This window comes from Ictalurus furcatus, chromosome 2 (genome assembly GCF_023375685.1).
Source record: "Ictalurus furcatus strain D&B chromosome 2, Billie_1.0, whole genome shotgun sequence".
NCBI classification, from domain to species: domain Eukaryota; kingdom Metazoa; phylum Chordata; class Actinopteri; order Siluriformes; family Ictaluridae; genus Ictalurus; species Ictalurus furcatus.
Window position 1 is genome coordinate 19,987,302 of NC_071256.1, and position 13,875 is coordinate 20,001,176.

General features: G+C 37.0%; 1 protein-coding gene across 1 annotated transcript in view; it reads left to right on the top strand.

Annotated features, from left to right (window-relative positions):
* Positions 1-4,462: 4,462 nt before the first annotated feature.
* Positions 4,463-13,875, top strand: part of crybg2 (crystallin beta-gamma domain containing 2) — a 50,116-nt gene continuing 40,703 nt past the window's right edge. The window contains exons 1-2 of the mRNA XM_053652326.1: positions 4,463-5,161; positions 13,396-13,486. Of these exons, the coding sequence (XP_053508301.1) occupies positions 5,019-5,161; positions 13,396-13,486 (234 nt within the window). The 5' untranslated portion in view covers positions 4,463-5,018. The remainder of the gene's footprint in view (positions 5,162-13,395; positions 13,487-13,875) is intronic.

A 13,875-nucleotide genomic window follows, 5' to 3' on the forward strand; every position in this document is an offset into this window, starting at 1 on the left:
TCTTTTTGGGTAAGAGTCAATCAGTTTGCCACATCTTGACGTAGCAATATTTTGCCATTCTTCCTTGTAAAAGCATTCGAACTCTGTCAGATTGGCTGGGTATCTCCTGTACACAGCCTTCTTCAGGTCACCACACAGATTTTTGATTGGATTTAGGTCTGGACTCTGGCTGGGTCATTTCAAAACCTTGAACTTGTTTTGGTGAAGCCATTCCTTTGTTGATCTGGAGGTTTTCTTCGGGTCATTGTGATGCTTAAAGGTGAAATTCATATTCATCTTAAGTGTTTTAGTAGAAGACTTAAGGTTTTGTGCCAAATTTGACTGGTATTTGGAGCTATTCATTATTCCCTCCACCCAGATTAAAGCCCCAGTTCCATCTGAAGAAAAACATCCCCAAAGTATGATGCTGCCGCCACCATGCTTCACCGTGTCTTTTGGTGATGTGCTATGTTTTTTTTGTGAAAAACATATCTTTTGGTATTATGGTCAACTTTGGTCTCCTCAGACCATAACACATTATTCCACATGGTTTTGGGAGATTGCATGTGTTTATTTATTTGGTGTAAAAATAAATAAATAAATAAATAAAAAGGTTTCCGCCTTACCCCCCTACCCCCTATGTTTAAACCCCCTAGTTTAAACCCCCTAATGTTTAAACTGAGGAAATGCACCATTTTAAGGAAAAAATAAGGTAATTTTAAATTTGATGGCCGGAACACATCTCAAAAATGTTGGGACAGGGGCAACAAAAGGCTGGAAAAGTAAATGAAAAGAAACAGCTGGAGGAACATTTTGTAACTAATCAGCTTAATTGGAAACACGTCAGTAACATGAGTGGGTATAAAAAGAGCGGCAGAGGCCCTCAGAAGTAAAGAGATTCACCAATATGAAAAAAAAAATCTGTCTACAAATTGTGCAAATAAAGTGATATGCAATCACCTGATATAATAAATTAAATTTTTAACTCATTTTAAATGATAAATAAAAGTTAAATAAAAATGTTTATAACACAAAATTTATTACATTTTATGAAAGACAATTTTAGCATGTTCGCCTCACGCCTCCATGTTTGGGGGTTCGACTGTATGCAGAGTTTGCATGTTCTCCCCAGTCTGCTGGGGTTTCCTCTGGGTACTCCGGTTTCCTTCCCCAGTCCAGAGACATGCACGGTAGGCTGTTTGGCATGTCCAAAGTGTCCGTAGTGTATGAATGTATGTATGAATGTATGTATGTGTATGTGCTCTGCGATGGATTGGCACCCCGTCTACGATGTACCCTACTTTGTGCCCCATGCTCCCTGGGATAGGTTCCAGGTTCCCTGTGACCTAGTAGGATAAGTGGTGTAGATAATGGAAGGATGGATGGATGTTCAAAAAATGATTTTGGCACAATGGTGCCAAAACCCCATTTTTGTGCCCCTGCCCAGGATAGACTCCAACTCCACCTCGACCTGGACCAGGATAAAGCGATTACTGAAGGGTGATCAATTCTACTCCAATTCCACTAAAAGAAGCCATGTATATGAGATTAAATAGGGTAGAGAGATTACTTGAACACAAAAAACAGTGCAGTATTATACATCAATAATTGATTAATTAGCAGGCTAATGCGTAGCTCTGCACTCTCTGAAGATGAAAATCTGTTAAACTTGATCAGACCATTTGTTCACAAAAAAAAAAAAGCGGTAAACGCCATCTAGGGGCATCAGCACCTACTGCATTTAATTTACTCACTTATCAGAGCATGATCAATTTAAATGGGCTACATTTATTTATAGGAAACTACGGAAGCCCTAAGCGGCCATGCATAATTTTTTTCTTTGTTGTATTCTCGTGATCTTGACATAACCAAAAGCTGTTTTCTCACAAAGTAATTTTAATGCGAGAAAATCGCATTGCGCTTTGTGAATCGGACTGGTGTTACGTGCACGTTGGCATCTTCGCCATCATAAATGTAATAATTGCCCGCTGTAGAGATGGACTTCATCTTCACGTTAAGAGGAAAGGGGTGTCCCCTTCTCAAGAGTCGGACATTAATGTGGAAGTCTTCAATCCTGCACGGATGAGGTATTTTTGTAGGCCACCCCGGAAGTTAGCATAACCGGTTCCCCCAAAAAAACAATAGGATTATTTCCATTGGCTTTTGGATTATTGCAGAAAATAAGCTCTGTGACCAACAAAAGTTCATGATCCTTACATGTTTAGACCTGTCTAATATTTTAAAAACGGAAGCAGCACAAATGAAACTTTTATCGGCACAAACCAGCACAAACGATTGAGACTATTTTGCCGACGTTTTGCGTTGGTTGGGGGCCAACTTCACGCAGGTTCAGTTATGTAGTGACAAATCGCTCCAGGTGGAGAATTATTCGGGGCTTAAGATAAAAAACAAAAACAAAAACAAAAACAAAAAACAAAACGTGATTTATTTTAAAAATACATTTTACTTAATATTGTTTTCTTAACAATACATTTATAACACAAGTAACGTAATTTTATTGACATCAGTAACTGTAATCAAATGACATTCATTTAAAATGTAAGGCGTTACATTACTGCGTTATCAGAAAAAAAAGTCGTTAGATTAAAGTAGGCCTAAAGCGTTACACCCAACTCTGAAATACAGCTTTTTTGTGTAAATCTAAATAATGGATGTTACAGAATGAATATCATTAACGTTATTTTAAAAATCTTCTAAAACTCTTCAGCTTTCTTAACCTCACTCACTCACTCGCTCACTCGGAGTTTCCACTCTTGAGATAAAATGTGATAAGCGATATGTAGTTCTCGAACGAGTCGGCTCCTTGAGATGGATCTTTGAGTCGGATCTTTGAATCAGTTTAAAATGGTGACCGTAAAGAGTCGACTCACAGATCCAAAGAGTCGTTTAGTGACCGATCCTTCCACAAACAACGGTCAAAATTTGAAGTAGATTTGAAATGATAATGCGCGTGCAGGATGTGATGAAGCTGATGGAAGAAAATATTATGCAAAAATGATGGCATTATTGTTTCCGAGTTATCATTAGGCTATCTCTGATTAATGCAGAATCTGTATTTTTAAGTATTTTTTGTATGAACGGTTTTCCATGCTGAAAAAAACCCCAATAGAAACCCACATAGACTTTGTAATGGTTTTAATGGTTATGCTAGGAATTGTATTGGTTTTAATGGAAACTGTAATGGTCCCCGTGGGTCTCTACTGGTAATTTGTTGCCTTCTATTGGTGGCATATTACGTCTAGTGGATACCATTAAGAACCAATAATGATAATAGTTTTAATGGTTAACAGCTGATGTTTTGTAATGGTACGTGTAGCCTACTGGAAACCATTAGAATTTCTGTGTTTCTGTTGGGGGTTTTTTCCAGCAGGGTCAGAAGTTATCAAAATTATATGAGCAATTAAAGATTTGGTTTATTATTCACGTTCAAACTGATGTAAAATGCGACACATTAGGATCATTTCTCAAACTTGTACTTATATGTGTTTTTATTAGGCTGTAGTTCAGGAGGTAGAGCGGGTTGTCCACTAATTGTAGAGTTGTGGTTCGATTCCCGGCCCACATGATACCACATGTCCTTGGGAAAATCACTGAACCCCAAGTTGCTCCCGATGGCAAGTTAACGCCTTGCATGGCAGCTCTGCTACCATTGGTGTGTGAGTGTGTGTGTTAACGGGTGAATGAGACACAGTGTAAAGCACTTTGGATAAAAGTGGTATATAAGTGTGCCATTTAGCCTACCATTTACCATTTTGTTTATTTACAATCCAGACAATAATTTGCCTTGATTTTTTTTTTATTACTTTTTAGGTCTTCTGTACATTAATCTACATACTGCATCCAATTCCAGCAAACACTATGGTATTTATAGTGTACAAAATGCTTTCAGTTAAGTATTTAGTCCATGAATACTTATGGACTAAATAATATGTTGTTTGTAATTGGGGTAGTTACATGTTAATCATTACTTCACTTCAAATTAAGTAGTTAACCCATCCCGACTGCCACCAATAGAAGGCAACAAATTTCCAGTAGACACCCACAGGGACCATTACAGTTTCAATTAAAACCAATAACTATTAAAACCATTTAAATCTGAGATATTTTCCGCAGAGATGCCAGAGTATTAGCTACCTTACCTGTGTTGATTATTAAAATTACTTTTCCAACATTAAAGTTGTCTGTGTCTGACCTCTAACGGCTGAAATCTGCTACTGCAGCTACTTTATTTATTTATTTAAATAATTATATTAAATTACAAAAACTGTCCTTTCTTGCTGCACAAGCTCCTCACTGACAGGGTTTTAACTCGATGATACTCTTTACCTAAATCTGCTAAATGCTGTAAATGTAGGCTACATTAAACTGAAAAAGGAAATAAGATTGATTGATTTTTATTTTTATTTTAGTAAACACCAGTAGATGACAGAACATAGCCTAATTTTTTGTTTGCTTGTTTGTTGGTGTATATATTCCTGTTATATTTTTAGAGCATAACATGGAGGATGCATGATCAAAGTTTTTGTAATCTTTGACAGGCATGTGGTGGCTTAGTGGTTAGCATGTTTGACTCATGCAGCCAGGGTTGGGGGTTTGATTTTTACCTGTGGAATCACGACCTGTATGTGTGGAGTTCACATGTTTTCCTTGTGCTGTAGGGATTTCCTCTGGGTACTCTGGTATCTTCCCCCAGTCCAAAAAGTATGGTAGGCTGATTGGCATGTCCTGAAGGAAAATGTTTGTTTTTATTTTTGCAGCTAGCAAAACCTTGCTCACCTTGTTTACCTGTGCAGGGAGCGTGGGCGTGTGAGTGTGTGGTTGTGTGTGTGTGTGTGTGTGTGTGTGTGTGTGTGTGTGTGTGTGTGTGTGTGTGTGTGTGTGTTACAGAGGGAAGGCGCAAAGACCTGGTGTTCTTCCCTTCAAGCCTTTCAGACACACCCACTAAGCATCAGATGATTGCTGATGAAGTTTTTAATGTTGGAGGCTTTTTTTCTTCTTGAAGCCAGTGGATTGTACTGATGGCTAAGAGCAGCATCTCTCCGAGGAAAACTCTGAAGCGCCTGTTCTCCAAAAGCACCGCAGACCTGCAGGAATCTGGTGAGAAAAAGGAGAGCAAATTCCACACACTGTTCAAATGGAGAGAGAAGAAGAAAGACAAGAGGTGAGAGAAGTTCAACGAATGCAACTCGACTCATTCCTATTAATGAATGCAGTCTGAATGAGTGTTAAACACAGTCAGCTCCAGAGGAATTGTCACCCTTAAACATTTTTAATAGTTTAAACAGTTTTTAATAGTTAAGAAAGTGAAATATTTGATATTTAAACTTTTGGAAACACACAAAAAAAGAAAACAAAATGCTGAAGCATCTCCTGAGAAGTTTCAGATCACAAAGCTTCTGGAAGATGTATTCACATGTATTGTAAATATACAGTAGGGGTGCCAATATTTTTTTCTTGCCATGTATGCTTTAAGTATTTAAACAACAGTATTATTTAAAAGGAAGTTCTTACTGAATCAAGGGTTCGGTGTTTGTTTTATACAATGACCTTTGCCCATGTTTGAAAGGGTGCCAATAATTCTTGAGTTAAACTATTATTTAAAAAAAAAAGTGTAAGCCATTGTATTTTTTTTTACTATATATTTTAAAATATATACTTCTCCTGCATTTCCCATGCATTTTTGACTCATATGGTGTACAGGTCCTGCTTTATACTCTCCAAATATAAATGAATATAACTGTAGGGCAGGTAATAAATTAGCATAAACCTGTTTCTGTCTTTTAAAGGCCTAATTGGAAGATCTTAAAATCTTAAAACAATTAAGTTAATTGAAATGAGGAGTTATTTTTACTGTAATAATGTTGGTTTTATGTCTCGTTTGAAGAACATGTGTTCGAATCCCTTGACGAGGCCACAGCCATCTGTGCAAAATGGACCTTGTTGTCTGGGTGGGAGGGGTTTACTCTCTCTCTCCTCTGGCAATCACAACAACACTAGCCAATTAGGAGCATCTGTGAGATTGCGTATGCAGAAGATTAGTACAGATTAGTAACTCATTCTCTTTTTTAGGTGCATAAAACCACAATGCTGCATATTTTCTCACGCTTATTTAAAGAAAATTCACCCAACCAGATTATCATTGTTAATAATTACGAACACACACATATGTACAAGGCAGATAATGAGTTTAATAAGCTGAGGTACTGATAACCTTCTCCTAACTCTCTTGACCTCTTCAGCTTAAACTGAAGTGTGTGTGTGTGTGTGTGTGTGTGTGTGTGTGTGTGTGTGTGTGTGTGTGTGTGTGTGTGCGTGTGTGTGATTCTCATGGAGTCTTACATTCTTCTCTGACTATTATAGCTTTCTTCATTGGCATAGCTGAGGTAGGATTTCAGGTTTGAGCCCTTGTGTTGTGATGTGCTATGAACAGTAAAAAAAAAAAATACACCAAGCCAACCATATTTACGCTCCGCACCGTTCTTGGGGGTCATCACATTTAAATTATTTACAGTTTTATCTTCCTTTGCATATAAAGTAAGTGTAATGTGTTAAATTCCAGGGGATAGTGATTTTGTGGGAACAGTTGGTTCTTATTCATATTCACTCTGTACACGTTCAATGAATCCTAGTTGTATTGTGTGTAAAGACTTAAATTTTTAAAAAAATCTTCTACACCTTTTCTACACAGGTTTGCGTCCTCAGTCAGTCAGTTTGTGTAAAACAGGAAGGTTTTTGGGAAAAATTAGCAATTTTCCAGACATTTTCTTTGCGTGTTGTTACACGTTTAATGCTCATTATTGTCCTGACTGCACCAGGGTGGGAATTTTCTACATTCTTAGAAAATAGGTTGTCCCTCTGGGGAAAGTTCTATGTAGTAAAACATAGATGTAAAAATAAGGATTAAGAAGCTAAGAACCTTTAATTCATTAAACGTATATAGAGACATTACAAAGAAAAATAAAGCTCGGAAGGAAGTTGTAGAAATCGTTGCTGCCTCTGATGAGTGTACGTAGCTAGTACAGTTAGCTTGTTTGCTAATCTGATATGAGAACAAAGCTAGTAAGAAGCTGAACGCGTAACATAAAAAAAATACATTTGCACTGATTAGTCCATAGTTTAATATGCGCTTAACAAGTTAGCTTTTTATATAGCTAGTACCGATTGTTATCGGAACAAAAAAAAGTTGCTGGACAGGCCACGCCCACAAGAGACAACAGTAGCAGTTGCTACATGCCCACAAGAGGCTCGTTAATTGCTAGAGTGAACCAAATTTATAGACATGAAAAAAAAAATTGTGAATTTTTTTTTTTCTCTATTGAACTCAAGTCCAACGTGGTCTTGCCGATTTGTAAGATATCGGACAACTATATATATATAAAGTTCGTAACTTCACTGATTGTGTGAAATCACACTAACAATTCTGTTCAGAATTAAAAATATATATATATGAATGTATGTATGTGTGTATATATATATATATATATATATATATATATATATATATATATATACATACATACATACATACATACATACATATATATTTTTTTTAAATTCTGAACAGAATTGTTAGAATATATGATATAATTTCCAATCTTGGACTTTTTTCCAATCTTGGCACTGTTGTAACCTTTCTGAATTGAGTGAGGAGTTGGATCAATTATTGGAGAAAAAAACTTTTGGAAGGTTTAACACTTATGGAAAAATCCACCCAGACACCTTTCTGGAGAAAAAAAAACAGCAGTGTGTGTTTTGTATCGCAACTGGATGCTTGAGCTGACATCCGTGTTTGTATTTGCACAAGGCAATATGCTGTCTTATTTAAACACGGCTTATCTGAAACACACCCCTCTCTGTGTAAACGAATAGTTTTGAATAAACCACTTACAGAAGCATCTTGGCCTTGGATCTTGATGAATGACTTTTAATTAATAGAATCTGCTGTTATGTGGCAGAACAAGTAAAACATAAGACTAGTTTTGTGCAGTTTCGACAGTATCGCTATGTAGAGTTGAGAAACAGGGCTGTGCTCAGAGACTTTTGGCTTTTAAAAAAAATAAAATCATTTGTGAAGATAGTCATTTGTGTAAACTTAGTTAGGAGTTCTAGTGTTCTAAAGCAGCTGAAATTGGAAGCTCAAACCACCGGTCGGAGAATAGGATTCCCACCAAACAATTGAAGATACATCACAAATGTAAAGTATTCTTCAGTTGTCCCTCTTTGTGGAAAGTGTGTCTCCTTACCAGAAATTATTCCACATTAGAAGCTTTTCAGGAAGCTAAGAACCCTTAACTATATAAAGAACCTTCTGAAGGACCCTTTTCCCTAAGAGTAGACAAAAATGATTGGTTTCAACAAAGGAGAGGCTTTGAGATACACTATATGGCCAAAGATTTGTGGACACCTAACCATCACACCCATACAGTTGAGGTCATAAGTTTACATATGCCTTGCAGAATCTGCAATATGTTAATAATTTTGTTTAATTATGGAATTAAAATTTTATGCTATTTAAGCTATTTCACATAGCAGATGTTTACCAGTTCCTCCAGGATTTCTTGTTTTCGCGATTGCAGTAATTAATGCAAAATCAAGCAAACGCTGCAATATTCGGAGGAGCTTGCAATTGTTCACAAACATCACTGCAAAACAGTGTGCAAAACAATTTAATGCAATTGCAATTTCACCAGTTCAACAAAAAAAAGCACAAAAAAACTCTACAAGTTGCATCGCAAGTTTTGAAAAAATAAAAAATCAAAGCAAAATCAAGCATTTTTGGCTACAACAATCACAAAAAAATTCACAATTTTTTTTTTATACAGATTTACAGATAGTCCACAAGACATAATAATAACTGAATTTACACAAATGAACCATCAGCAAATGTTTGCACCTTTTGTAATAGTTGTGTACGAGTCCCTCAGTTATTCTCAGTGTGAAAAGATGGATCTCGACATCATATAGTCACTGCTGGAAAGGAGTCAAATATGCAGAAGATGCTAGAAAAGTAAAGAATGTGCAGGACCTGGAGGATTTTTTTCTGAAGAGCAGTGGGCAGTTTAACTGCTCAGGACAAACAAGGGACTTATGAACAATTATCACAAAACATAAACACAGTCGTTCATCATCCAGGTAACAACACACAATATTAAGAATCAACTGTACGTAAACCTTTGAACTGAAAATCAGTCATTATTGTGTCTTGTGGGCTATAAGTCCACATCTTTTTTAACACATTTGTTAGCATCTAAAATGCAATTTTTATGATCCCTCTTATTTTTAAAAATTATTAACATTATGCAGATTTGAACATTTTGCAGGGGTCTGTAAACTTATTACCTCAGCTATATGTGCTTGTTGAACATCCCATTCCAGATTTATTCCCCCTTTACTGTTATAATAAGCTCCACTCTTCTGGGAAGGCTTTCCACTAGATTTTAGCGCGTGGCTGTGGGGATTTGTGATCATTCAGCTACAAGAGCATTAGTGAGGTTGAGATCAGATGCACTGATGTTGAGTGAGAAGACTCCAGTTCATCCCAGAAATGTTCAGTGGGGTTGAGGTCAGGACTCTGTGTCTTTTTTGGGCCTCTTAGTTCCACTGAAGGGAAATTGTAATACTACATCATTCAAAGACATTCTATACAGTTGTGTGCTTCAGACTTAAAAGTACAATAGCAACAGTTTGGAGAAGAAAAACCTCATATGGGTGTGATGGTCAGGTGTCCACATACTTTTGGCTGTATAGTGTAAATAGGGCCTAAAAGGGGTTTCTTGAGGGTTCTTTGGATGGTTAGTGGTTCCACCTTTCTACATCGAATCTAATTAGATCCGTAATTGAGTCCTATGCAAACCTTTCTACATCAAATCTAATTAGATCTTTAATTAGTCCTACACAAACCTTTAAGCCTCCTCCCCAAGGGACAAGCTAGATTGGTGCTAGATGCAACCTTTTTTCCTAAGAGTGTAGGTTCCAAAGGTCTGAATTCATTATGTAATTTTATTACAGCATTAGCTGTGGTAAAGTTTTTACCAAACAATATCTATTTTTTAAAATAGGGTATTCTTTATAAATCCTTAAAAAGTGTTTCTGAACCGAATGATCTTTTAAAAAGTAGCACTGAAATTGATGTTAGTCACTTTTAACCAACATTATAACCAATAAAAACACAGTATTAAGTTCCTGTTTAAGGGAAGGTGGAGGATGGTGTATAATTTAGGGGTTCCCAAAAGTACCCTAGTCACATTGTAAGGATTTCCAGTGAGTGTTCCTCGACGGTGTTTCTGACGAACTGAATCTCTGTTATTCATCTTCATCTCTGTGTCAGTTAAATAAAGGTCGAGGATAACTTTCTACACAAAAACTCTCTCTCAGGTGAAAGACGTGTCTTTTTTTAGCCTGACACTTCAAGGACCTGTCATTCTGCATATTTATGAGCTCTGTCTCACACACACACACACACACACACACACACACACACACACACACACACACACACACACGCACGCACACAGTGAAACTTTAAACACACTGAAACTTTGACTCACACTTTTCTGACTGTACGGAAGATATGTACCGCATTCCTTTACACTGAAGTGGAAATACTGGAAATTTCTAGAAAGGGCTTTTATTGTGTGCTTTTACTTTCATACAGGTGTGTGTGTGTGGTGGAAATAAACAAACGTCTATGAGTATTTGAGTGTATGGATATGTCTATATGCTAACATCCAATATAGTTCTTTGGTTAGACCTTGCGTGTGAGCCTTTAAAAGTTCTACATTAAACCTTACAATAGAATACCATGTAAAAACCACATCTGTGAGAAAAAATTGTCAAATTTAAAATTTTCCTAACCACATATTCTGCATTGGGATGTGCAAGATCCCCTGTTCTAATTTTATTTTCCTTCTTCATGTTTATCTGTGTAACACACATTTCTTAAACATTTTACCCAAACAACCCTTATCACTTGACATACAGTGTGAAAGGGGATTTGTCAATAAAGGTGTGTCTGTTTGTCAGCTCACAAGAAAAACCCCTGCACATGACCGCCTTGTGTTCTTAGCCAGTAATGCAGAAAAAAACTAACTAACCAGGAGAGCTTGCTTTTGAGATTAGATTTATTATTCTCAGTAATGCAGCTGAAGTGGTGAGGAGGAGGTTATTCTCTGTCTTCACTGTAGCTTTGGAGGCAGAAAATGTGACTTGTCTGTGCACAGCCATGGTTAAAGTGTGATCGTGTATTGGTGACCGTCTCAAACATACACACACTGTTCATTTTTTTAAATTGGAATATTGGCAGCAAAATATTTGAAGTTCAGTATAGCGTTCAGTATTTCCTAATGTACATCAGCCATAACATTAAAACCACTGACAGGTGAATTGAATAGCATTGATTATCTCGTTACACTGGCACTTTTCAAAGGGTGGGATATTTTACTATAGGTAGCAAGTAAACTGTCAGTTTTTGATGTTGATGTGTTGGAAGCAGGAAAAATGGGCAAGCATAAGGATCTGAGCGAATTTGACAAAGGCCAAACTGTGATGGCTAGATGACTGGGTCAGAGCATCTCCAAAACAACAAGTCTTGTGGGGTGTTCCCAGTATGCAGTGGTTAGTACCTACCAAAATTGGTCCAAGGAAGGACAACTGGTGAACCAGCAACAGGGTCATGGGCGCTCAAGGCTCAATGATGCGCGTTTGGAGTGAAAGCTAGCCCATCTGGTCTGATCCCACAGAAGAGCTACTGTGGCACAAACTGCTGAAAAAGTTCATGCTGGCTCTGATAGAAAGGAGTCAGAACACACAGTGCATTGCAGTATATACACACTAATATCTTCCACCACTTTATCTTCCATGTTTGCTCTTTTCTCCCTAACTTCTTAACTGATTGGTCAGGAGATACTTTTATGAAACAGTTATTTTTTATTATTTTTTTTTTTCTCCAATTTTAGAAACTCCACTGTGACCAAATACTCCACTCCAAAAGTCTGCAGTATTTCCTAAAAGCCTTAGATTGTTAGCGTTAGTGTGTAGCTAGATCTATTAGTGTTAGTGTATAGCTAGGAATGAAGAAAATTACGATCTTCTTTTCATATACAACCTCTCATTAAATGAGTATAGAGATGTACGGAAGTAAAAAAAAAAAAATGGAAGGAAGTAGCAGAGATCATTTTTCCAGTGTAGGTAGGTAGCTAGTACAGTTAGTTCACTTTGCTATTCTCATATGAGAGCCAATCTAGTATGTGCGCTATTTAATTTGTGTTTAACTAGATAGCTTTAGAAGTTATTTTTGCGTAGTGTAGACTTTCAGCTTTAATTCAAGGGGTTTAACAAAAATATTGTATTAACTGTTTAGAAATTATAGCCATTTATTCCATAGTCACTCCATTTTCCCAGGCTCAAAAGTAATTGGACAATTGACTGATTAGTAGTTTCTTGGCCAGGTGTCACCTGTTTCCTTGTTATTTCATGACAAACCAAGAAGACAAACTGTCTGAAGTTGATTCCAATTGTTTAATTTGCATTTGGTATCTGTTCATGGCAAAAACCTATGTACCTGACTGTACTAGCTACTAGCTACTTTATCATCAGAAAAAAAAAAAAAAAAAAAAAAACACTAGATAGGCCACACCAACAAGTGACAAAGCACAGTACAAGCAACATGAGCAGCTCAGCCCCAGCTAGCGTCAACGTAAATTTTGGCACTTGATTGTTTTTGTGGACACGAGTGCAGCATTTTGGAATGAGAATGATCTCAAATATCTTAAAGTAAAACCTGGAGATGATGAAGAAATGAAAAAGGGAACAATCATGACTCTAAGATAGTTTTCAGCACCAGATAATCCAAAAGAACTGTTTTTGAGTGCAGATCATGACCTTGAGTAAATGACCCTGAGAGTGATTGTGAGACTGTATACACTGAGAAGAACCCTGAGACATTGGGCTGGAGTTCTGGGTCCATCACTGAAGAGTAGGAGTTGTTGAATAGAGAGAAGACATCTTTAGTGGAGAAACTTCATCATTAGTGGAGAAAGTATGATGGGAATTTATAAGAAGTTAATCTAGGAAGCAGACATCACTTCAGGCATGCTCAGTCATTTCATAACTCCATTTAAACCTATAGTTCTGTGTCAGGTCTTGAAAAGGTCCTTTAGAATTTCACACTAAACTGAAACTCCAGCAGGGGTTTTAGATCCTCAGGTTTTAGAGTATTATTCCCATTTCCCCCCTGCAGCTGCTCCATGTCCTGCCTGTTGGAGCTCATCCAGACATCTTAAGAGAAGAACCTTAAACTTCTGATCACATGTTCTTAACAGGTTCCTGTCTGAATATCTAGATGTTACACCAGAAACATGCTAACTGCTCTGGATAATGGATTCTTGTCTTCTGCAGAGTGGAGTCTCCTGAACCTGGATCAACAGAAGAGAATGATGGAGGAGACTGGAATGCTGCATCTATCTATGCCACTGTGCCCAGGTCAAAGGTCAGTGCCCAGGTCAAATGGCCATTTGAGTTCTCATACCAAACAAATGACAGATCCATGGGCCATCAGTGGATTCACTGGTCACAACAAGAGGCCTAGAACCCTTCAGTTCTTCATTTGTCCATCTGGAAGAACCATTGAAGGTTCTATATCAGAAATTGTTCCAAAATAGAACCCTTAATTATACAAAGATCTGTTCATTAAAGAAAAATGTAAGATCTAAAGCAGTACATACAGCAGCTTCCACATCACTTTTTCTTTCATCCTCTCAGTTGTATCAGTAGTACTTTTTTAAAAAATCTGTGTACAACTGAGTTTGAAGAAACGTTTATTTAATGTCTACAAAAAATAATATTTACCACTGAAGAATAAAAAAAAACATAAATCAA